General features: G+C 40.9%; 1 protein-coding gene across 1 annotated transcript in view; it reads right to left on the bottom strand.

Annotated features, from left to right (window-relative positions):
* Window positions 1–262: 262 nt before the first annotated feature.
* FRRS1L (ferric chelate reductase 1 like) overlaps window positions 263–26,699 on the bottom strand; it is a 29,158-nt gene continuing 2,721 nt past the window's right edge. The window contains exons 2-5 of the mRNA XM_023545347.2: window positions 15,308–15,392; window positions 12,934–13,072; window positions 5,281–5,527; window positions 263–2,196 (exon numbers count right to left, since the gene is read on the bottom strand). Of these exons, the coding sequence (XP_023401115.2) occupies window positions 2,024–2,196; window positions 5,281–5,527; window positions 12,934–13,072; window positions 15,308–15,392 (644 nt within the window). The 3' untranslated portion in view covers window positions 263–2,023. The remainder of the gene's footprint in view (window positions 2,197–5,280; window positions 5,528–12,933; window positions 13,073–15,307; window positions 15,393–26,699) is intronic.

Below are 26,699 nucleotides of genomic sequence, written 5' to 3'. Positions count from 1 at the left end.
AAGCAGAAGGGAAATCCATTAAATTATTCCTTCCCTGTCTGCTACAGAGACTAGCTGGAAGTCTGTCTTTAGTTTTAACCTGTTTATAGCTGAAATAGGAGCCCTGCTATACAGTGGTTAAAGTACTCAGCTGCTAACCAAAAGGTCTACGGTTCAAACCCACGAGCTGCTCCACAGGAGAAAGATGTGGCAGTCTGCTTCAGTTAAGATTTACAGCCTTGGAAACCCTATGGGGCAGTTCTACTCTGTCCTAGAGGGTTGCTACGAGCTGGAATCAACTTGACGGCAGTGGCTTTTTAAAATATAGCTGAAATATTATACACATGAGAGTGAAATATAAAAATATTTGATTTGTTATTTACAAAGTGAGTGCCTGCATAATCAGCATCCTCATTACTAAACAAACGCTGTAGCTTAGAAGGTGATACCCAGGCCATCCTCAGACAAGACTAGCTTAGTTAAGAGGTGGTGGTAGTCAGGTGGAGCCACGGACATGAACCACAGGACTTGAGCTTGAATCCTACCCAGTTCTATTACTCACTTGATGTCATTGAATGTTTTCCTATCTGCATTGAGGATTCTTTCTCCTATGTTCTCAAGAAAGTGCTTGGGAAACTCTACCATCACAGAACACTGATGTCTTCCTTATTTCTGTTCAGTTTCAGAACAATTTGAAATCTCTCCCGATAGGTAGATTCTCACTCCTGACATGAATTCTGAAGGTGGCATTAGAAATCAGAGTCTTCAGTGTTACTTAATCACACAATCCAAAAAGTTGGAGCCAGCTTTAAAGTAACAGGTGTGGGAGTCAAGGTGTGGAGGTGGGGGATGGGCAAGCCAAAGGACTCCGTAACTCAACAATGGAAATGTCGGAGCACAACTACACCCACAGACTCCTTCCCCTTAGGTGGGCTGTTAGCTAAGACAGGTGGAACAAAGGAACATTTGGGTTCCTTTGAAAAAAGGAAATGCATTAAGAGAGTCAAAGCATTAATATAAATTATGTTGTCAATCTAACTTTCAAGTCTGAACATTCTGAATGAATATTCTAGGTGAATTCATTTTACCAGTCACCTTCCTATTTTCTAATAAAACAAAGCAGAACTGATCTTAAAAAAGTTTCTACTCCAACTCTCCACAATCTCCAAAAATGTTGATTATTAAAATACTTTAAATTTTTATTCAGCTGTTTAGTCTGCTATAATACATATTTAATCGAACTTAATGACAACAGAATTTGCTATAACCACAGATGAAACCTTAGTTTATGAAATTCATTCTAACCGCTAAGAAGTCCCATATTTTTTATGACTAACATAATTTTACATCTTCAGGAATGCTCACAGTTCCATCTCTAACCTTTCCAAACATCAATAAAAATATTTTCTCATAGCTACTCACTCACTGAGAAGACATTTCTGATAACTATGCATCATTTTCCGATCACTGGGATCCCCCCTTTCTCCCACCAGCAGTGCAAATATCCAAAAGTCTTATGCTTTATAGAAATTCAAAAGCTGTTCTGCTTAAACGTGAAATAGTGACACCCACTGGACCTCTCCCGAGTCATACTCAGGGTGACCCTCTGGTGTGGCAGTAAGAAGAGGAAAGGTTGTTCAGAGCACGATTTCGGTGCCTAGCTCTTTCTCTACCTTGCTACGTATTATCTGACCACGTAGCCAAGACATGTGGGTCGGAAAAAGGCAGCCTTACTGGGTCTCAGGTCCCATTTGGTATAATGGCAAGAATAATTTTTATCAAGCCAGAGATTTTATGATACTCAAATAAGAAAGCATAATTGAAAGTGCTTTGAAAAGTTTTAAGCACTTTCCGAACGTATGGGGTCATTTTTAAACAATCCTCTTTGATGAGAAAAGCAGCTTACTCTTTCTATAAAAAAAGTTAAAATCATATGTGTTTTTTTTTTAATCACAGAAGCTAAAATTATACTGAATTTTCTTTAAAAACATATTTCTACTAAAGACTTTCCAATCCATTTAATCAGTTGGCTTTGTAGCTGTGGTTAAGGGGTTCCCATCAGTAAGTAGAAGGTCAGGGCAACAATGAGAAGCAAACAAAATGGAGAGGAGAAGGTCTGATAGGCAGCCGATGGCATAAAAATGTCTTCATACTTGTAAATACTGACAACACGCTCTGAAGCCGGCGGTGAGTCTATATCATGGCGGGTGATAGAGCCTTTAAGAAAGAAATAAAAGGGGAGGAAGCAATTGAAAAAAGCACAGTATTAAAATGATATATGCAAGCAACAGAGAAACGAAAGTCTTCGGTGTTGAGTACATAAGCAGTAACTATACAGATCTGGAATCAGGTATCATAGTTATTATCAGAATCCTCTACAGCTGCACTGATAATGATGAACAGAAAATGTAGCTAAATTTATTATTTTTTTAAATGGTTCTCATTAATCTGCACTTCCCCATCAGAACAAGGCCATTTATTGATTTCTCAACAGCACCCCATTTTTCAAATGACTTAGCCAGTTGTATGAATGCCTGCTTTTAACAAGTAGCTCGGCTGCTAGCCAAAAGGTTGGCAGTTTGAATCCACCAGCCCCTCCTTGGAAACCCTGTGGGGCAGTTCTACGGTCCTATAGGGCTGCTAGGAGTCAGAATCGACTTGACAGCAACAGGGTTTTTTTTTTTTTTTCTTTTTGGAATGAGTTTTTACTAATACCAAAGGGAAAAACTATATTTTTATTTCAAACAGTGAGAGGTACTATTTTTCCCCTCAAATATATCTTTTATATCTGGATCATCATCAACACTTCCCAATCACACCAAAATCTTCTTTACAGATAGAAACCCTTTCGCATTGTCTGCGGGACTTAAAGCTGCAGCCTGTGCTGTGTGTGTGTCTCCGACTGTCTGACAGAGTGGGGTGGTACGGAAAGTAGGAGAATTACGATACCAAGTTAGGCTTTGGGCTTATTGGCTTGATAAGAAGCAGGAAGAGGGAAAGGCTATGTGTAAGGCTGAAGTTGACTAGAAGTGCCTGACTTCCCTGAATAGTCCATCTGAAATTTGAGTTAGAGAAACTAAAGCACTTGAGTTCCAGGCGAAGGTCTCCTTGGAATAGGGCTCAGGGTCAGGGATTTTTCTAGTACATTCAATCCTCATTATTCACAGATTCTGTGCTTGTAAATTTGTCTACTCCATAAAATTTATTTGTAACCCTCAAATCAATACTTGTAGCGTTTCCACAATCATACGTGGGCATGCGCAGAATGGCAAAATTTTGAGTTGCCTGACACACATGTTCCCAGCTGAGGTCGAACAAGGTGGCACTCTGCTTCTTGTTTCAGCTCCCGGACTGTAAACAAGTGCCCTTTTCGAGGTCTATTTAGTGCCATGTTTTTCCTAGGCTTAACCATGCATGTCCAGTTCATGCCTTCCTTGAGGGAAATCTAATCCCGTATGCTCTGCAAACCTTAGTTTAGTTTAGTAAGTGACCTGAAGAAAATGGTAAGAATTTGATTAATAAAGAGGCATTAGAAGGGCATTCAAGAAACACGAAAAGCACAAGCCTATAGTATGTGGGATGGAGCCCTGGTGGCGCAGTGGTTAAGTATTCATCTGCTAACCAGAAGGTCAGCAGTTCAAATCTACCAGCTACTCCTTGGAAACCTTATGTGGCAGTTCTACTCTGTCCTGTGGGGTCGTTATATGTCAGAATCGACTTGACGGCAACTTTTTTTTTTTTTTGGACAGTATATGGGATAGGAATGTGTTTTTTTTCTTTGGAGGCAGTGAGATGAACAACAGGAGTCCTGAGAAAGCTTATCAGACAAAGCAGGTCAGATTTTGGGAGAGCTTTGAACATCACGCTATCTTGGCATACATGTAAGACAGTGATCTTCTAAAAGCACAGCACTTTTTCAATTTATAAAGCAATTTCGAATTCTTGTTTTAATTTAATTCTTACAATAACTCTATGACGTAGGCATTAGTATTATCTTCCTCGTTTTAGATATGAAGAAATTGAAGTTCGGAATTTAGATAACAGGCTAAATATCATACAGCCACCAAGGGGCAGCTGGATTGACATTCAAATATAAATTTTTAGACTCCAAATCCCATCATTTTAAATGAATTCATTTCTCTAGGCTGAGATACAATTTATTTCCCAGGGTACTCAAAGTACTTAAGGTATAGTTGCAGATTCACTGTTGGCAATGTGAGAAATCAGCAAATGGGAAAGGTGTCACCAATCTGGAGGCACCCAAATGTTTTCCCAATTGGCAAGCAGGCAAAAAAAAAAAAAAGTGTATTATAAAGTCTCCAGACTGATAAGTTGAAACAATTTGAAGGAAAAAACATTGAGATCAGATTAGTTGATGAGCACACAGTAAAGATACAATCACCAGGAGCCAGGATGAGTTCTATATATGAGGACTGCAAACCAAACACTCCCCTTCTTGGTCATTAGGCTGATCAGTCCGGCAAAAGGCTGAAGACGCAGTGTAACTTGATTTTCTCAGTCTCCGAAAGGTCTCATCATATCCTTGGCTTTTTGTTAGGGAAATGTTGAAGAGCCTTGCCACCTAAAGTTAGATGAATGGACCAGCATCCCCCAGAGCTTGTTAGAAACGTAGAATCTCAGGCCCTACCCCAGACCTACTGAATCACAATGTGCATTTTAACAACATTCAGGTGATTTCGTATGCACAGTAAAATCTGAGAAGTAATGGGCTAATTTGGTAGATTTGTGACTACTAGAATGATCCTAAAGTGAGCACTGTTGAAATGCTTGGTGTCAAACTCTAGAGAAGTCTCCAGAAGCCTTTTACTGTTCAGTATTTTTATATTTAGAGCATAGGGGTTAGGAGTACTCAGTGGCTTTGGAGTCAAACAGACCTGGAATTGTGCTTAGTGCTTCCACTAATTAGTTGTATAGCCTTGGGTGAGTTTCTTAATCTCTCTAAAACGATGACAGTAATACCTATGCCTCTCAAGGACTTTCATGAGAACATGGTGAGCCTAAAAAGAGCCCATACCCTACACAGAGCAGACATAAGTCCTGTTTCATTAATCACATAGTGCATCACATACTTCCTTGTACTGCTCTGGCTTTTCAGGTGTTTAACTCATCTCCATAAATCCATTACAACCTTCTGAAGGCAGGAGTCATATCTTCTTTTTTCCGTTATATTATCCAGAGAGCTTCTCACTCCCTTAGACACATATTTGTGACTTCAGTAAGTAATGAACACAAGCACCGTGTTGTCTGGTGTTTAATCCAGATGCTAAAACGTGAGCCTACCTTGAATGGCTGGACCCCAAGCGAACAGATAGTACCAGCTCAAATGCAGATCAACAATTGTTTCATCTCTGGGAACATTTACAGGGCGTTTAAACCTGCAGGTGACACGATTGTTCTCAAAAACTCCTTCTTCATCTCTCGCAGGATTTCTCTGAATCTCCTTTGCCCACTGGCCTACGTTATAGAAGTGCTGGATGCGGACCCTGCCATTGTCATCATGGACACAGGCCATAACATCATCACCACCCTAAAATGAAACACGATTACGAAGAAAAAGTCAAAGGTTTGTCTTTTGCAAACTTTTCTGCTAGAAAGAAATCTTACTCAGAAACATACATCCCATTAACGTTGTAATTTGAGATCCCACCCCCCCAAATTTTTTTCTTTTTAATTTTATTTTGTTGTTGAGAATATGTACTGCAAAACATATACCAATTCAACCATTTCTGCGTGTACAATTCAGTGACACTGATTACATTCAAGTTGTGCAATCATTCTCATCCTCCTTTTCCGAATTGTTCCTCCTCCATTAACATAAACTCACTGCCCCCCTAAGGTTCCTAGATAATCTTTTGAGTTGCTATTGTCAATTTGAATCCATGTAGATAGATAGTTCTTAAAACAGCATAATGCTGAAGGCAGACATTTTTTCCTAGTTAGGCTAAACTTTGTTAGGTTTTAAGAAGACTTCAGGGGATATTTTTGGTTTAAGGTTTAAAGATTATCTCAGAACAATAGTTTCAGGGGTGCATCTAGCCTTTATGGTTCCAGGAAATCTAGATTCCATGAGAATTTGGAATTCTTTTCTGCATTCCACCCTCCCCCCCTTTTAATCTGGATTCCTCTGCCCCCAAAAATTATTTTCTTGTTTTTTTTCCTTTTTTTATTGTACTTCAGATGAAAGTTTACAGAACTAGTTTCTCATTAAACAGTCAGTTCACATATTATTTTATGACATTGGTAAACAACCCCACAGCATGCGAACACTTTCCCTTCTCAATCTTGGGTCCCCTATTACCAGCTTTCCTGTCCCCTCCTGCTTTCTAGTCCTTGCCCCAGGGTTGGTGTGCCCCTTTAGCCTCATTTTGTTTTATGGGCCTGTCCAATCTGTGGCTGAAGGGTGAACCTCAGGAGTGACTTCATTACTGAGCTGTAAGGGTGTCTGGGGCCATACTCTCAGGGTTTCTCCAGGCTCTGTCAGGCTAGCAAATTTGGTCTTTTTTAGTTAGAATTTTGTTTTATATTTTTCTCCAGCTCTGTCTGGGACCTTCTATTGTAATCCCTGTCAGAGCAGTCAGTGGTGGTAGCCAGGCACCATCTAGTTGTACTGGGCCCAGTGTGGTGGAGACTGTGGTAGATGTGGTCCATTGGTCCATTGGACTAATTTTGCCCTTTTATCTTTAGTTTTCCTCATTCTTCCTTGCTTCCGAAGGGGTCAGACCAGTGGAGTATCCTAGATGGCCGCTCACAGGCCTTCAAGACCCCAGACACTACTCACCAAAATAGAGTGTAGAACATTTTCTTTATAAACTATGTTATGCCAATTGAGCTAGATGTTCCCCGAGACCATGGTCCTCACAGCCCTCAGCCCAGCAAATCGGTCCCTCAGGGAGTCTGAATGTGTCTATGAAGCTTCCATGACCTTGCCTTGGACAGGTTGTGCTGGCTTCCCCAGTGTTGTATACTGGCTTACCGTTCACCAAGTTTCCACTTATCTATTGTCTATTTAGTGCAAAAAATTATTTTAAATGCTACTAAAATCCTTAACTACGATGGATGAACCTTGAAAACATTACACTGAGCGAAACAGGCCAGATATAAGGGGACAAATATTGCCTATCTCACTTACGTGAAATATGTAGAATAGGCAAATGCAGAGACAAAAGTTTATTAGTGGTTGCCTGGGACTGGGGGGAGGACAGAATGGGGAGTTACTGCTTAAGGGGTCCTGACTTTCTGTTTGGGGTGATGAAAACGTTTAGAAAAGGATAGTGGTGATGGTCGCACAACATGGTGAATGCTATTAATGTCACTCAAGGTGCACTTAAAAATGGTTGAAGTGGCAAATTTTTTGTTCCATATATCTTACCACAAAAAAATTTTTTTTTTTAAATACAGAAAAAAAAAAAACAAGTTAGCATCACAATAAAAGGACAAACATCAAGTGCTTTCTGGTGTGATTTTGTGAAAAGAATACATCACCACCTATGTCGTGTTTTAATCAAAATGCATAAACTAACCTAATCATGAGGAAACAATCAGACAAACTTGAAGATCATTCTACAAAAAAACTAGCCTGTACTCTTCAAAACACTTTCGGTCATAAAACACACACACAAAAAAAAGGCTACGGAACTATTTCAAAAGAAAGAAAACTAAAGCTACATAGGAGTCCCTAGGTGGTACAAATGATTAACTCATTCGGTTGCTAAATGAAAGGCTGGAGGTTGAGTCCACCCAGAGGTGCCTTGGAAGAAAAGCCTGGTGATCTGTTTCTAAAAAAAGCAGTCATTAAAACTTTTATGGAGTACGGTTCTACTCTGACGCACATGGCATTGCCATGAGTTGGCGTCAACTCCAGGACAACTGCTTAAAGATATATGACAACTAAATACAATGCATTCCTAGCCTGAATCCTGGATCATGAGATAGAAATTGCTATAAAGGACAATATTGGGACAACTGGCAACCTTTGAAAAGGAACAGTATATTTAATAATACTAGTGCATCAACGTTAAACTTCCTGAATTTAATAAATATACTACATAATGAAACAGAATGTCCTGAATCTTACGTTAAAGGATCATGATATCAGTAATTTAATCTCAAATGGTTCCGAAATATAACAATACTTAGTAGTAGTAGTAGCAGCAGTAGCAATGGTAGGGACAGATGAAACAAGTATAGCAAAATTCTATCCTTTGGTGAATCTAGGTGAAGCATAATATACAGGAGTTCATTGTACTAGTCTTACAGCTTGACTGTAGGTTTAAAAAATTTTCAAAACAAGTTTAAAAATTCAAAGGCTATCATAAAAGGTTTCCATTATGCTTTTCTTATGCATCAAGCTAAAATAAATTTAATGAATGTTTTTTTTTTAAAGAATAATAGAAGAAAAGAGACCTTTACTTTCACACAGTGAAAATTAATTTAGATAACAAAAGATCTCCTATAAAATTTGAATACTCCTCACTCTGCCTTACTCTTCTGAACCTCCTAATCTGACAGCTCCACCTAGAGTGCAAATATACTCCAGGACAGGAAACGGTCAATTTCAATCCAAGCCACTCCTGAGTATGGCACACACATACTGTTTCTCCTACCGACATCACAGTAATAGATAAGCGATTTAGATTCATATCTACACAGTCTTACCAGTTGTACCCATTGTCCGACTGCCTGGACAGGGAACTGGTGGAGGCTCCTCCTGGTGACCTCTCTGAACTGGCTGGGGGAAAAAGCCCTTGGAGACAGCCCCCGCAGTCTACTCTACCACCCAAAGTGGGAACGGGAGGAGATGAGAATAGTAAATCCTAGGGGCGCCAGGGTGCCAGTGTTATGCTAAACATGAACCATGTCCTCCCAGAGCCCCTGAAAGCCTTTTAAGGTAGACAGAAAAATTCTGGTAAGTATGCTGTTTTTAGGTACCAAGTCGGTTCTGACTCATAGTGACCCTATGTACAACAGAATGAAACTCTGCCTGGGCCTGTACCATCCTCACCATCACTGCTATTTCTGAGCCCACTGTTGCAGCCACTGTGTAATCTATCTTATTGAGGGTCTTCCTCTTTCTCGCTGACCCTCTACTTTACCAAGCTCGATGTCCTCCAGGACGTGGTCCTTCCTGATACCATGTTCAAAGTGTGTGAGACAAAGTCTCGCCATCCTCGTGTCTAAGGAGCATTCTGGCTGTACTTCTTCCAAGACAGATGTGTTCATTCTTCTGGCAGTCCATGGCATATTCAACATTCTTCGCCAACACCATAATTCAAAGACATCAATTCTTCTTTGGTCTTCCTTATTCATTGTCCAGCTTTCACATGCATATGAGATGCTAGAAAATACCATGGGTTGGGTCAGGCGCACCTTAGTCCTCAAAGTGAAATCTTTGGTTTTTAACACTTTAAAGAAGTCATTTACAGCAGATTTTCCCAATGCAATACGCCATTTGATTTCTTGACTGCGGCTTCCATGGGTGTTGATTGTGGATCCAAGTAAATGAAATCCTTGACAGCTGATAAGTATAAAGAGTGGTAACTGGAATTATGAGATTAAAAGAAAGTTTTTCAAATGCAGCCTATAATGCATTTTGGCCAGTGGTAATTATAAATGCATCAGAGGTACTGTGACAGGTTGTATTTTCCAAAGATGCCACACTATTATATCCCATTCTGCATATTCTCCCTACAGTATAACAGTCAGTCCTCTAAGAGGTGAGAGCCAACATTTCTTCCCTTTGGTCTGGATGGGCTTATGGACACAGCAGAAGTGACACTAGGTGACTTTTGAGGCTGTCATAAAAGGCAATACAGTTTCTACCTGGTCCTCTTGGAATGCCTGTCATCACACCAGTACTACATGGGAATGCCATGTGTAGTTGTTGTGGCCACAAACCCAGCTGAGGTCACAGCCATTGGCCAGCATCATCTGCCAGTGTGTAAACCTTCAGATTATTCAGTCCTCCCCAGCTGACATCAAGTGGATAAAAGACAAGCTGTCTCCACCGAACCTTGCCCAGATTGCAGATTGATGCACAAAATAAATGCTGTTGTCATTGGTTTAAGCCACCGAGTTTTGGAGTGGTTTGTTACACAGCAATAGATAACCGGAGCATAAATCAAAACAATACTGAGACTTTTTTTTCCAGGCCTTCAAACCTTTGATTTCATCCCTGAAGTGAAGTTTCTATAGCTCATTGTTCTTCATTTATTAGGTTTCCAGCCTAGGCCTCTCTCTTGAACCTCTGCCTTGTGTCAGAGATATCTAAGACAACTCAAACTTTCTTGTGGAGTCAGCTCTAACTCATGGTGACCCTGTGTACAACAGAATTAAGTGTTGCCTGGTCCTGCACCACCTTCATGATCATTGGTAGGCTAGAGTCCATTGTCGTCGCCCTGTGTATTTTGAGTGCCTTCTAATCTAGGGGGGCTCATCTTTCAGCACTATTATCAGATAATATTCTGTTTTGATCCATAACAGTTTCATTGGCTAATTTTTGGAAGTAAATTGTCAGGCCTTTCTTCCTAGTCTATCTTAGTCTAGAACGTCTACTAAAACCTGTCCACTGTGGGTGACCCTGCTGATATTTGAAATACCAGTGATATAGCTTCCAACATCATAGCAACAAGCAAGCCACCATATCACCATAGTATGACAAACTGACAAGTGGGAAACTCAAACTTACCACGTCCAAAACCTACCTCCTATCTTTCTTCCCAAACCTTCCTCTCCCACTTTTCCCCAGTCTCAGTTAATGGCGACTCCATTTGGCTGAGGCCCAACAGTTGGCAGACACTCTTTCATCCTCTCTTTTTCTTACAACACATATTCAACTGTTAACCAAATCCTGTCAGCTCTACCTTCAAAACATATCCAAAACCTGGCTATTTCTCAGCACCTAGCTGGTATGACCCTGGTCCAAGCCATCCTCCTCTCTCACCTGTACCACTGAATGAGCTTCCTAACAGGCCAGGTGAAGAGAGGAGGAAGGGTGCTCTAGGCAGGGCAGTAGCATATCCAAAGGTACAGAGGCCTAAGAAAGCCGGACTGTTTGGGAAGAGCCCTAGCATAGTAAAGTGGCAAATGATGGGTTGGAGGGGAAGAGAAGAAAGAATGCAGTGCAGGCACAGAGAGAAGCAGAGGTAAGAAACAGACAGTGGCCTGGATTCCTGATGCCTGTCTGCTCCTGATCACGGTCCTTTCTGGAGTCCAGATGTCTTTGCTGCCCACAGGTACTGTGGACGATTGAATTGTTGGTCCCAATTCTTCACTCTTCTTTAGTACTATTATATGCCAGTTGCCCTCGAGTCAATTCTGAATCATGGTGACCCTATGTGGGTCAGGGCAGGATTGTGCTCCAAAGGATTTTCAGTGGCTGATATTTTAGAAATAGATAGTCAGAACTTTTCTTTCAAGGTGTCCCTGGGTGGGTTCAAACTACCAGCTTTTTGGTTAGCAGCCAAGGGCATTAACCATTTGTACCACCTAAGGACTCCTGTTATGTTACATGCTTATATAATATATATACCATATACTATATGTTATGGATTGAATTGTATCCCCCAAAATATGTGTCAACTTGGCTAGGCCATGATTCCCAGTATTGTGTGATTGTCTGCCATATTGTCTTCTGATATGATTTTCCTATATGTTATAAATCCTATCTCTATGATGTTAATGAGGCAAGATAAGAGGAAGTTAGGTTAATAAGGTAGAACTCAATCTACAAACTAGATTTTGGTTTTGTCTTAAGCCAAGCTCTTCTGAGATATAAAAGAGAGAAGTGAGCAGAGAGACATAGGGACCTTGTACCACCAAGCAACAAGAGCCAAAAGAATAGCGTGTCCTTTGGACCCAGGGTTCCTGCATGGAGAAGCTCCAAGACCAGGGGAAGACTGATAACAAGGACCTCCAGAGCCAACAGAGAGAAACAGCCTTCCCCTGGATCTAGCACCTTGAATTTGGCCTTCTAGCTTCCCAAACTGTGAGAGAATAAACTTCTCTTTCTTGAAGCCATCCACTTGTGGTATTTCTGTTACAGCAAGCAGCACTAGATAACTAAGACACTATATATAACCTGTTGCCATTGAGTTGATTCTGACTCATAGTGACCTTGTAGAACAGAGTAGAACTGCCCCATAGGGTTTCCAAGGAGCAGCTGATTGATTCAAACTGCTGACCTTTTCGGTAGCAGCCAAACTCTTAACCACCATGCCACCAGGGCTCCATACTATATATAGTACATATTATATTATCTAGCCACAGCTTTGTATGGTCTCTCGGTAGGGGGAGTATCTTCCTTGTCCCTTGACTTTGGGCTTGGCTGCTACAGGATGTTAGCAAACGTGACGTGAGCAGAGGCTTGAAATATGCTTGTGTGGCTCTTGCACTTCTGCTTTTGCCATGAAAAGAACATGCCTTGGTAGCTGCTTCTTCCAGAATGATGAAAAAATACACAGAGAAAACCTGAATCCAACCCACAGACTGGCGCAAAGCCCAGCTGAGCCCCGCCTAAAATGGGCTAAGCCCCAGCCAACCCACAGATGTGTGAGCAAGAAATAAATGCTTACTTTTATAAGCCACCTGGTTTTGGAGGCTTTTCTCATAGCATGACTGTGGAAATACCTGACAAATACAAATACCATGAGACACCTTGTGTTCTGATAACCAGCCCTTTCTTTTCAGTTTAAGCTAGCCGGAATTTTTTTTTTTAACTTGTAATCAGAAAGCCCTTACTAATATAATTGTCAACATTGCTTTGATCAATTTATCTCTTTGCTTTGCAAAAGAAAACCAAATGCCAGAAACTGGTTTTTTACCTTTCAAAGTTGCACGGGAGCTTATGGGAACATAAACATGCTTATTATCTAAAATCTAAAGTAGCACGGCAAACTAAAGAGAAAAAATCGGCTTCTATCATGATTTTCGTCTTACCATTTTCTTGTCTGAAGAGAATCCAACTGCTACCCAACCATCTGTGTCTGCACTCAGCTCAAATTCCACATCAGCCCCTATCATCCGGTAGCTAAGGAAGTAGTCACAGGTCTCTGCATTACAGCCTGGTTTGCCGTATCTATAGGGTACATCAAAAGACATATTATTGCTTCTTCATCTACTCATTCAAAATATATTTGGACAGCAACTACTATTTACCAGACAGAATGCTAAGCAATGTTATTAAATAAGTTAGATCTTTGCTATCTGGGATCTCAAAAACACAGTTTCATGCAGGAAGGACCTTAGAGACTCTCTGCCCCATTTTTTCTACATATAAGCTGCGGTCCAGATGGGAAGGGGCTTGCCCAGGGTCACACAGTGAGTCAGGTGCTACAATAGGACTTGAATTGGGTCTCCAAACTCCCAGCCAATCTTCTTTAAATTACATCAGAGTTTCTCAAACACTGTTGATTATTGAATTCTTTCTGAATCCCTTTCAGAAGAAAAAAATTCCGAGTTAATAATTTAAATTGTCTTTGTTACTTAAATGTATACCAGCTCCTTTCTTAGAAATTTTCATACAACCATTAAACTAACGCAAGTTTACAACTTACATATATATTAAGCAACAAAACCAGAATCATAAAAGTTAACAGCATTCTTGTGATGGATAATGTGGTTTTACTGAAAGTAAATTTCTGCTCACATGGATACGGTACCTCGGACTGTACTGAGCAGGGTCTCTTGAGCTGAGCATGCTCCTTCTCATGAACACAGCATGATGGCTCAACTCTCCTACACTCTTACCTACTTGAACTGCAGCAAAACCATCATTCATAAATGCACCAAAAAAAAAAAAAAATCTCACTTGGAATTCATTGAGCGTGAATGCATCATTTATTAAATTTGCCTTTGCTCTCTTGGGCTACCCTTGGTGCTAATACAATTACAAATCCATACACTAAAGCAGGTAGTAGTATAGGGTGGTTATCCAGAGAATCAGAACATGCATATGTTAATCTTTTTAAAGAGCACCATTGAAATGACAACACAAATTTTAAATTTCTTACAGAGGACTTGTGGATCCTTTAAGAATCGCAGGCCCTGGGTTGACGAACACGGTATCACACCATTTTCAGAAGGAGAGATAACTGTAGCAATGGGTGAGACAATCTCAGTTCTACTGGCAAGTGGTGAGGGTATCTAAAGGAATGGGACACAAGGCAGCTCAATTCTGCCTGAAGAGCAAGGCAAGGCACGTGCTAGCAGAGATAGCCTGAGCAGCTAGCAAGAGGTGTAAGATCCAGGCAACATGGAGCTGGGATGAAAAAGTTGAAAAGAGGTAAGGAAAGCTAAAGGAAGGGTAAATAGGCCAGAAAACAAGTCACCCTGAAGTCAGAGAGGTACTGACATTCCTTTCCTTCTCAAAAGCATCTCCCAATCACCAAAGGTACACACTGCTGGCCATCTTCCTCAACAGTCACATTATTGAGTATTTTTTATTCCTTAGAAATCCTCTTATAATCCAAAGACAGCTCAAAATCTCTGTATTAGATTTATCCCCTTAGGCCTTGAGCACTGAACAACAATAAAAAATCAGAAATTTTAGTGAAGTAGCCAACAAAACATTTACTCAAGGGCAACCTGTTTCAGGAAATAAAGGATGGAAGAGAAGGGGGCCTTTCCAACAAAACAAAGCTGTCTAGATGGGGAGGCCTACTATCTACACTACTGTTTCCAAGGCCAAGCCCATCTGTGGGCTTGACAGATCACTAATATTAACTGATAGGCTACTAATAATAACAATCATGTAGGGACTCACTATGCCTGAGGTACCAAGCTAGACACAATAATTAAGGCTTAATGACCAATTAGTATCATACAACTATCCATAAGTCATGATTACTTATTTGAAAAAATATTGGGTACCAGACATGTCTATCATTGCCTGTCCTGCCCATAGCCCTGGCTGAATGAGCACAGATATGTCCCATATCACATGATCCTTACTCATGCAGTCAACTGGCTAAGAGTAGAAACTGTACCAAAGGCAGTACACCCATAAGCTGTGGTCTATGAATCGTGGTCTGGCTCAAAGAGATGCCCTGGGCCAGGACCTAATGGATTCTCTTTTTCAGGAATTTAAATTAAGAACCAGAGAAGCATGTTCCAGTGCCCGGTGAATGCTAGAGTTAAAGGGCCTGTAAAGTGAAGACTTGGGGTGGCCCTCGGAAATAAGCTTCATGTTTGCTCAAATTATGATGGGGTACAGGTCCCTGGTAAGAATGAACTATGTGCAATTTAAATACTACCTTGAAAAGTGAATCAAGTTCTTGGTCTTAAAGTTATCCAATTTTGTTGTTCTACCAACCTAAAGCATCCCTTCGTTTTTCCACAGTCTTCCACTTTGATTTTGGCAAATGGATCCACAGGAGGAGCAGTAGGGAAAGGGTAACCTGGGCAGTAAAAATAAATAGTGGTTAGAAAATCCAGTAACAGCTTTCCATAAGAGAAATAACCCTTTTTAAAAAAAAAAAATTTCTTGTACTTTATATGAAAGTTTACAAATCAAGTCAGTCTCTCAGACAAAAATTTTTATACACCTTTTTTTTTATACGCTTGGAAACTTTAAGGGGCAGTTCTACTCTGTCCTATAAGGTCGCTATGAGTCGGAATTGACTCGACGGCACTGGGCGGGTCTGGGTATATGCTCCTAGTTGCTCTTCCGCTAATGAGACTGCACACTCCTTCCCTCTACTCTCTATTTTCGTGTCTATTCGGCCAGCTTCTGACCCACTCTGCTGTCTCATCTCCCATCCAGACGGGAGCTGCCCACATAGTCTCATGTGTCTACTTGATCCAAGAAGCTCACTCCTCACCAGTATCATTTTCTATTCCATAGTCCAGTCCAATCACTGTTTGAAGAGTTGGCTTTGGGAATGGTTCCTGTCTTGGGCTTACAGAAGGTCTGGGGACCATGACCTCTGGGGTCCTTCTAGTCTCATTCAGACCATTAAGTCTGGTCTTTTTACTAGAATTTGAGGTCTACATCCCACTGCTCTCCTGCTCCCTCAGGGGTTCTCTGTTGTGTTCCCTGTCAGGGCAGTCATTGTTTGTAGCCGGGCACCATCTAGTTCTTCTGGTCTCAGGCTTATGTAGACTCTGCTTTATGTGGCCCCTTCTGCCTCTTGGGCTCATAATTACCTTATATCTTTGGTGTTCTTCATTCTCCTCTGCTCTAGGTAGGTTAAGACCAATTGATGCATCTTAGATGGCCATGTGCTAGCGTTTAAGACCCCAGACGCCACTCTCGAGAAACAACTTTTTTTTAATGTGTTGACTATTCATGTTGTTGTTGTTCTGTGAGTCAATTTCGACTCATGGTGACACTACAGGACAGAGTAGAACAGCCCCATAGAGTTCCTAAGGCTGTAATCCTCATGGAAGCAGACTGCCACATCTTTTTCCCAAGGAACAGCTGGTGGGTTTGAACTACCTACCTTTAAGTTCGCAGCAGAGCGCTTAACCACTTCACCACCAGGGCTCCTTTCTCTATCACATCAAAAAAAACCAAACTCATTGCTGTGGAGTTAATTGCGACTCATAGTCACCCTGTAGGACAAAGTAGAACTGCCCCACAGGGTTTCCAGGCTGTAAATTCTTACAGAAGCAGACTGCCATGCCTTTCTCCCTCGGGGTGGCTGGTGAGTTTGAACCACCAACCTTTCAGTTAATAGCCAAGCAGTTAATCTCTGTACCACCAGGGCTCTTTTTCACTATTATTAAGGTCTAGAAGTGTTTTCGTCCCCAAAAAGGGCTTTGGTTAAGCCTGGTCATCCTCTTGTGGGGGAAAGAAGTAGGACACACATCTTTGGACCCAGCCCAGCCTTACACATGAACTGAGAATATATGTGCCCTTTTCTCATTCTGCAGACAAGGAACCTGAGGCAGTGAGAGGAACCATGATTTCAAATAACCACCGGCTCATCGTGGTCCCCTGGGAGTTTGGACATGAGAATTTTAATATAATATGTATGCTATAGGAGAAAAAAATTAACAATTAGACATTTATATACTTGATAGTAAGGTTTTTTATTTATGTTCATGATAATAGGATCTTTCCATTCCATTTCTCTGAACATCCATTTTTTGCTAAGCTGTATGTAAGATGTTCATTTCTCACTAAATACTTTAAACACAGTTTCTAACAGCTGTGTATCTTTAAGATTACTTATCACCACAACGCATCAAACCATACACTTAAGGGTTGTTGTTAGGTGTCACCGAGTCAGTTCCAACTCACAGCAACAGAATGAAACCCCACCTGGTCCTGCGCCTGGCTGGCTTTTTAACGCTTTAAAGATGTCTTTTCCATCAGATTTGCCCAATGCACTGCGTCTTTTGATTTCTTGACTGTTGCTTACATGGATGTTGATTGTGGATCCAAGTAAAATGAAATCCTTGACAACTTCAATCTTTTCTCCATTTATCATGATGTTGCTTATTGGTCCAGTTACGAGGATTTTTTTTTTCTTTATGTAGAGTTGTAATACATATTGAAGGCTGTGGTCTTCGATGTTCATTGGTAAGTGCTTCAAGTCCTCTTCACTTTCAGCAAGCAAGGTTGTGTCATCTGCATAATACAGATTGTCAATGAATCTTCCTCCAATCCTGATGCCCCGTTCTTCTTTATATAGTCCAACTTCTCGGATTACTTGCACAGCATACAGAATGAGTAGGTATGGTGAAAGTATACAACCCTGACATACACCTTTCCTTACTTTAAACTATGCAGTATCCCCGTGTTTGAACAACTGCCTCTTGATCTATGTACAGGTTGCTCCTGAGCACAATTAAGTGTTCTGGAATTCCCATTCTTTGCAATGTTATCCATAGTTTGTTATGATCCACACAGTAAAATGCCTTCGCATAGTCAATAAAACACAGGTAAACATACTTCTGGTATTCTCTGCTTCCAGCCAGGATCCATCTGACATCAGCAGTAATATCCCTGGTTCCACGTCCTCTTCTGAATCTGGCTTGAATTTGTGGAAGTTCCCTGTTGATACACTGTGGCAGCCACTTTTGAATGATCTTCAGCAAAATTTTACTTGAGTTAGCAGCCGTAGCACTTAACCACTATGCCACCAGGGTTTCCTTTATTTGTGTGATATTAATGATATCGTTCAATAATTTCCCCATCCTGTTGGACCATCTTTTCTGGGAATAGGCATAAATATGGATCTCTTCCCATTGGTTAGCCAGGTAGCTGTCTTCCAAATTTCTTGGCATAGATAAGTGAGCACTTCCAATGCTGCATCCATTTGTTGAAACATCTCAACTGGTATTCTGTCAGTCCCTGAAGCCCTGTTTTTTGCCAGTGCCTTCAGTGCAGCTTGGACTTCTTCCTTCAGTACCATCAGTTCCTGATCATATGCTACCTCTTGAAATGGTGGAATGTCAACCAATTCTTTTTGGCATAGTGGCTCTGTGTAGTCCTTCCATCTTCTTTTGATGCTTCCTGCTTTGTTTAATATTTTCCCAGTAGAATCCTTCAGTATTGCAGCTTGAGGCTTCAATTTTTTCTTCAGTTCTTTCAGCTTGAGAAATGACCAGTGTGTTCTTCCCCTTTGGTTGTCTACCTCCAGGTCTTTGCACATATCATTATAATACTTTACTTTGTCTTCTCGAGCCGCCCTTTGAAATCTCTGTTCAGCTTTTACTTCACCATTTCTTCCTTTTGCTTTAGCTACTCAACATTCAAGAGCAGGTTTCAGGGTCTCTTCTGACATCCACTTCAGTCTTTTCTTTCTTTCCCGTCTTTTTAATGACCTCTTGCTTTCTTCATGGATGATGTCCTTGATATCATTCCACAACTCGTCTGGTCTTCATTAGTGTTCAACGCGTCGAATCTATTCTTGAGATGGTCTCTAAATTCAGGCTGGATACACTCAAGGTTGTACGTTGGCTCTCATGGTCTCGTTCTAATTTTCTTCATTTTCAACTTGACCTTGCATATGAGCAATTGAGAGACTGTTCCACAGTCTGACCCTGGCCTTGTTCTGACTGATGATATTTAGCTTTTCTAACATCTCTTTCCACAGATGTGGTCAATTTGATTCCTGTGTATTCCATCTGGTGAGGCCCACGTGTACAGTTGCCGTTTATGCTGGTGAAAAAAGGTATTTGCAATGAAGATGTTGTTTGCCTTGTAAAATTCTATCATGCAATCTCCAGAACTGTTTCTGTCTCCAAGGCCATATTTCCAGCTACCAATCCTTCTTCTTTGCCTCCAACTTTCATATACCAATCACCAGTAATTATAAATGCATCCTGATTGCATGTTTGATCAATTTCAGATTGCATAAGTTGGTAAAAAATCTTCAATTTCCTCATCTTTGGCCTTAGCGGTTGGAGCAAAAAGTTGAATAATAGTCGTATTAACTGGTCTTCCTTGTAGGCATATGGATATTATCCTATCACTGACAGCATTGTACTTCTGGATACATCTTGCAACGTTCTTTTTGACAGTGAATACGAACCCATTCCTCTCCAAGTTGTCATTCCCGACATAGTAGATCATATGATTGTCTGATTCAAAATGGCCAATACCAGTCCATTTCAGCTCACTAATGCCTACGATATTGATGTTTATGCACTCCATTTCATTTTTGATGATTTCCAATTTTCCTAGATTCATACTTCATACATTTCACGTTCCAATTATTAATGGATGTTTGCAGCTGTTTTTCTCATTTTGAGTGTAAGGCTTACTCTTACACTTAAGGGTAAGCCTGTGTTATACTTTCAGTTTGTGACCAAGAAAAACCAAACCAAATCTGTTGCCATTAAGTCAGTAATGACTCTATAGGACAGAGGAGAGCTGCCCCATAGGGTTTCCAAGAAACAGCTGGTGGATTTAAACTGCTGACCTTTGGGTTACCGCTGTGCCACCAGGGCTTTTTTTCCTAGGCTTTTTGCTCCATGCACATAGGAACCATGTCTGATTCATCTTGTAATCTCTGCCCAGCATACTGCTTGGCACTGAACACCGAATACATGATTGTCGAAAAATAATCAGCTATAGACATAAAGTAACATAAACAAATTGTTGTTATTGTTCTTAGCTGCTGTCAAGTAAGCTCCTGACTTATGGTGACCCCATCCACAATGGAATCCAATGCTGCCCAGTCCTGTGCCATCCCCATGATCGGCTCCAGCTCAGAACACTGTGATCCATAGAGGTTTCATTGGCAAATTTTCAGAAGTAGATCACCAGACCTTCCTTCCTAGTCTGTCTTAGTCTGGAAGCTCCACTGAAATACAAACCTCTACCGACCTATGGGTGGTGTCCACACATGAGGTGCAGTTGCTGGAAATTGAACCTGGGTTTCCCCATGGAAGGTGAGAATTCTATCACTGACCCACCACTGCCTCAATGGAAATGCACAAACTTTGAAAAACTGTTTTAGTTGTTCTATTACTTTTTTCTTTTCCCATTAGTTTGATTTAAAGGCTTTTCTTTGTGATATGTATTGTTTTTAATTGATTTTGTTCCATTAGATTTATTTATTTATTTATTTTAAATAAGGCACCACCCACACTTTCCTGGCACATATCTATGTACTTTGGATCATCACTTCCTCTACCCTACATGTTGATCATATGCAAAAACACAACTCTAACTCTTCACCACCTCTGAGTAATTGAGCCAGATGCATTACTTTGTCTAGTTTCATTTTACACCAAGTACTACATCTATTGCAGTACTATATAGACTGAGTCCTGCCTGCGATTAAGGTTTTTTTTTTCCTGTTAATATTCATTGAGCAAATGTTTAATGCCACGAACTATGTTAAACATCTTCATACATGTTCCTCCTTTTATTGCTCACCACACAACCCGGAGGCCATTTATTTTCTCAGAATATTTGTCCAGGAATGCAATGACTACTTACTTACATGTTTTTTAAGATTCTTTAGGTGACTAACAAAGACAATGTCTTTTAAGGTTGTTGATTCAGGTGCCAACTTTATTACATTTTTTAAAAATGTTATCCTTATTACTCTCTACATCTGGCATAATATATTGACATATAGCAGATTTCCAGCTCAATGAATGCCAGTTATTATCATTATTACACTTTGTAAACTGGCCTGAAAACTTATCACCATTGGGTAAGACTGTCCCTGTAAGAGGAGTGGGTTCCCAAGCTCCAAACAGGAGCAGGTTCAGAACAAAGCTCACTTGTAAAAGCATTAAATCTGTTTATTAATGTTGACAGATGGCTTATTTTTCAGGGCTTTTCTAGCACTGCGGGAGAAAAGATGTGGCAGTCTGCTTCCGTAGAGATTTACAGCGTTGGTCACCCTATGGGGTGGCTATGGGTCAGAATCGACTCCACAGCACTGAGTTTGGTGTTTTGGTTTTCTATCACTAGTTTTTCTATTATCTTACGTGCTTCTAAAACTTGGAATGAGAACTTGTGTTCTGTCAGATGCATTTATTTGGGAATCTTTTTCATAATAATTTATTTTGTTTTGGAAGTGCAAGGATATTAAAGATTTTCCCCGAAATTAAATGATCTCTGACTCTTGGCATAAAACAAGTTTGGGCCATGGGCCAGTTTTTAAGCTCTTGTCTCTGAGCTGCAAACCCAGCATTCTATAGCCAGCTGAGAGGGATCACTACTCTGGGAGGTCTCTCCTTGAGTTTCTAGGTTCTGATAACCTCAACACATTCCCTTTGCTCCCCCCAGCTCCCCAGCCCCAGGGGTGGTAACTGCTTCCTGCGGTTACTGTCTCTATTTTCCTTTTGCGTACTGTCCTTGTCTGGATTTGCTAGTAAGGTGGTGCTATCCTCATAAAATGAGTTGGGGACTATTTCCTCTCTTTATATCCTTTGAAATAATATGTTTAAGGTTGGCATTAACTGTCCCTTGAAGGTCTGGTAGAACCATCTAAGCCCATAGCTTTCTTGTTGGAGGATTTTTAACTAACTCAATTTCTTTGATGGATACAAAATCATCCAGATTATAAGTTTTTAAATTTTGGGCATAAAGTTGTTTATTGTATTCTCTTATTAGCTTTTTTTTTAAATCTGTTTCTTTTTTAAATTGAGATACAATTTACAAAGCATAAAATTCATCATTTTAAAGTATATAATTCAGTGTTTTTTAGTTCACAGTTGTGCAACCATCATTACTATCTAATTCCAGAACATTTTCCTCACCTCAAAATGAAATCCTGTATCTGTAAACAGTCATCTTCATTTTCCCCATCCCCCAGAAATCATTAATCTACTTTCTGTCTCTCTATATTTACCTATTCTGGACATTTCATATAAATGGAATCATACCATATGTGGTCCTTTGTGTCTGGCTTCTTTTACTTAGCATAAGATTTCCAAGGTTCATCCATGTTGGAGCATGGGTAAACTCTTATGGCTGAATAACATTCCATTGTATGGATACAACACATTTTCTTTACCCATTCATCAGTTGAGAGGTCCTTAGGCTGTTTCTACTTTTTGGCAGTATGAATAACGCTACTATAAATAGTTATATACAAGTTTTTCTGCGAACATCTATTTTCAGTTCTCTTTGTAAATATACCTAGAAATGAAACTGTTGGGTCATACAGTACCTCTATGTTCAAATTTTTAAGGAATTGAAAAACGTTTATTTATCAAAGTGACTATTCCATTTTACATTCTTACCAGGAATGTATGAAGGGTCTAATTTCTCACTTCTTTACCAATACTTGTCATGGATTAAATTGTGTCCCCCAAAAATGTGTGTCAACTTGGCCATGATTCCTAGCATTGTGTGGTTGTCCATCATTTTGTGATCTGATGTAACTTTCCTGTGTTATAAATCCTAACCTCTATGCTAATAAGGCAGGATTAGAGGCAGTTATGTTAATGAGGCAGGACTCAATCTACAGGATTAGGTTGTATTGTGAATCAGTCTCTTTGAGATATAAAAGAGAGAATCCAGCAGAGAGGAGAGGGACCTCATGCCACCAAGAAAGAAGAACCAGGAGGGGAGTGTATCCTTTGGACCCAGGGCCCCTGTACTGAGAAGCTTCCAGACCAGGGGAAGACTGATGACAAGGATCTTCCCCTAGAGCCGACAGAGAAAGCAAGCCTCCCCTGGAGGCAGCACCCTGAATTTGGAGTTCTAGCTTCTTAGGCTGTGAGAGAATAAATTTCTCTTTGTTAAAACCATTTGTGGTACTTCTGTTATAGCAGCACTAGATAACTAAGACACTTATTATCTGTCTTTTTTATTATAGCCATCCTAGTAGGTGTAAAGTGGTATCTCATTGTGGTTTTGATTTGCATTTCCCTAATGACTAATAATTTTGACCATAATGTCTCTTCGGAGTCTTTCCCCATTTTTAAATTAGGTTATCTGTATTTTCATTGTTGAGTTGTAACTTATTAGTTCATTAATCTCTATGTCTAAGGTTGTTGTTAGGGGCCATCGAGTCAGTTCTAACTCATAGCAACCCTATGTACAACAGAATGGAACACTGCCCGGTCCTGCCCTATCCTCACAATCATTGTTATGTTTGTTATGTTTGAGCCCATTGTTGCAGCCACTCATTGAGGTTCTTCCTCTTTTTTGCTGACCCTCTACTTTACCAAGCATGATGTTCTCCTCTAGGGACTGGTCCCTCGTGATAACCTGTCCAAAGTACATGAGATGAAGTGTTGCCATCCTAGCTTCCAAGGAGCATTCTGGCTATGCTTCTTCCAAGACAGATTTGTTCATTCTTTTAGCAGTCCCTGGTATATTCAATACTCTTTGCCAATTCCATAATTCAAAGGTGTCAATTCTTGTCTTTCTTACTCATTGTCCAGCTTTGACTACTGTGCAAGCTTCTATCTGGTTCCCCAGCTTCCCTTTGACCCCTTCCTTCATGTGCCATCTTTCTAAAACAGCATGTGATCTTGTCACTCCACTTCTTAATTAAACACGTATTTCCCCACTCACACCATTCTATCTCCCCTACCCTTACTTGTCTTCCTTAGTCTTGAGCTATATGGTTGATTTTCCCATGCATATGATATGATATCCATGCAAAAGCTGGACAATGAATAAGGAAGACTGAAGAAGAATTGACGCATTTGAATTGTGGTGTTGGCAAAGAATACTGAATATACCATGGCCTGCCAAAAGAATGAACAAATCTGTCTTGGAAGAAGTACAACCAGAATGCTCCTTGGAAGCAAGGATGGTGAGACTGCATCTCAAATACTTTGGACATATTATCAAAAGGGATCAGTCCCTGGAGAAGGACATCATGCTTGGTAAAGTACAGGGTCAGCGGAAAAGAGGAAGACCCTCAACGAGATGGACTGACACAGTGGCTACAATAATGGGTTCAAGCATAGCAACAATTGTGAGGGTGGTGCAGGACCGGGCAGTGTTTTGATCTGTGGTACATAGGGTCGCTACGAGTCCGAACCAACTCGACAGCACTTAACAACAATGCAATATGGGTTGAACCACCCAGACACAGCCAGCTTCTCCCCCTCCCTTTAGCTTTGTCTACTCTCCCAGTTCTCCTTATTTATTTTGGTTTATTTTTTCTCTCTACTTTCCATTTTGATACTGCTTTTTTCCCTCTAAAATGAAAACCTGGATTAAGACTAAACAATATTGATTTGAGACTACATGATTTCTGTATGCTTTCCAAATGTATGAAGGCTTCTCTTTCCTTCTTCTCTCATATGCTCTATAAACTCTTTCAGTAAATATTCTGTTTTGGAGAGTAATTAGAACCATTTCTTTTCTCCCTCTCATTTCTCTCTTATCCTTTTCTTCCTTCAGATATTCTTATAGCATGAGAGGTACTTACTTTCTTGATTGATTTTTCAGGTTCTCAATGTGGTTTTGTGGTTCCATTATTGTCTAATTAGCAGAAACTATCTGTTCTGTTTTTGCAATCCCTTGAGCCTGTTTTGGCATATTCTATTGGATGGTTAATGGTTTCTCATTTGCTATTTATTGCTTCTAATTAATTCCTGGGATCACAGCCTTCAGGTATTAATTTAGTACTTGATTCCTCGAAGATATAACCAGAAATAATCTGGTCACATTATTCCCTTCCAATCTCTGAGAACTACTGCATCAGCCTCTTTCTCTTTCTAGACTGCCTGAATAATTGCACCTATTTATCAGTCATATAACGAAGTAAATATGTCGAGACACTTTGTAAAGTGTCAAGCTCCACACACACATGAATGCCTGTTTAACACAGCTTTCATTGTGGTACTCCACTGACTAGGAACCTGTAGTGATCCAATTGCCTATGAAGTCCAAACTGTTCATTTCAAGTTCACTTATAAAAACACCCACCTCTGCCCAGGGGTGTACCAGGGGCCCATTAACCAGTAAGTGGGGTATGTACTAGCTTCCACTGAGGAAGGTTTGCACAGGCTTAATTGCATTTATTTGCTAATTTGTGGTGAGCATTTTCACCACAGCTTTTACATGATGGCAGACAGGTGAAATTGTGCACGGGGTGGGGGGGGGCGGGGACTGGTGGGAACGCACAATTGGGCCCGGTGCACCTTGCTTACTGGGTAATCAAGCCCTGAGTGAGGGTAACCAGAGCCCAGGGGCAATCTCTAAATTGCGCCCTGCCCCATTCAAGCACCAGGGGTAAACTCTACATTGCGCCCCTACCCCAAATTTCAGGATGTATAGGCGTTGACAGTGGCCGCGAACAGCAGAACCCACTGCGCGCAATTTCCCCCCATGCCCACGTTCCGGGGTCGACTGGCTAACAGGCGGGCTCCAGGGCTGCGGCGGCTGGAGCGGCGCATCTGGGCGAATTACCCTGGCAAACAGCAGCTCCGAAACATGGCTGAAGCGGACACCGGCTTCTGGAGCAGCTCACGTCCTGCATAGTTTGGTCTTGGACTTATCTCTGGACTGCGTGGTGTTACGCCCTCTGACAGTGTCACCCAGTGCGATCCGCACCCCCCACTGGCGCCCTCTTAGGCATGCGGGGGAGGGGGCAAGTGCCCCCTTTGCCCACCCCTACACCTCTAACTCCACCTGTCCAACTGCATTTCCCAGAGCATGTCAACACGGACCCTCCATTCCATGTAGGCTGGACACCTTGCATCACCTTATCCATAAAGTCAATCAACAAACCCACACAGTTCCTCTGCTACCTTCCAGCTATGTGACTTTAGCTAAGGCATTTAAGTTTCCCGTAGGTCAGTTTCCTTATTTCTAAAGTGGGGATGATAGTAGTTTCTAACTCACAGGGTTGTTGTAAGGACTAAATGGTTAATATGGAATGGATCAGATACTTAGTCAACCCTGGCACGCACTAAGCCCTTATTAAAAGCTAGCTCCTATTATTGTTATTATTGGGCTAGATTCACAAAGGACACACACACACACACAAAAACTGTCATCCTGTCACTTCTGACTCATAGTGGCCCCACAGGACATAGTAGAACTGCCCCCACAGGGTTTCCAAGGCTGTAAATCTTTACAGAACAGACTGCCACATCTTTCTCCCACAGATCCCCAGTGTGTTTGAACCACTGATGTTTTGGTTAGCAGCAGAGCACTTTAACCACTGTGCCACTAGGGCTCCTTCATGAAGGATACAAAGATAAATTAGATGTATTAAATCTCTATTCAAGACCCACAGGGCAAAAACCTAGGCCCAGGGTAATCTAACAGAGGTACTGCCCCTGAGAAGCCCACCCTCTAACATCCCACCAGCACCCAG

This window comes from Loxodonta africana, chromosome 9, assembly GCF_030014295.1.
Source record: "Loxodonta africana isolate mLoxAfr1 chromosome 9, mLoxAfr1.hap2, whole genome shotgun sequence".
Taxonomy (NCBI): Eukaryota; Metazoa; Chordata; class Mammalia; order Proboscidea; family Elephantidae; genus Loxodonta; species Loxodonta africana.
The sequence above is the reverse complement of the archived record's forward strand: the minus strand, read 5'-3'. Positions and strand labels throughout refer to the sequence as shown.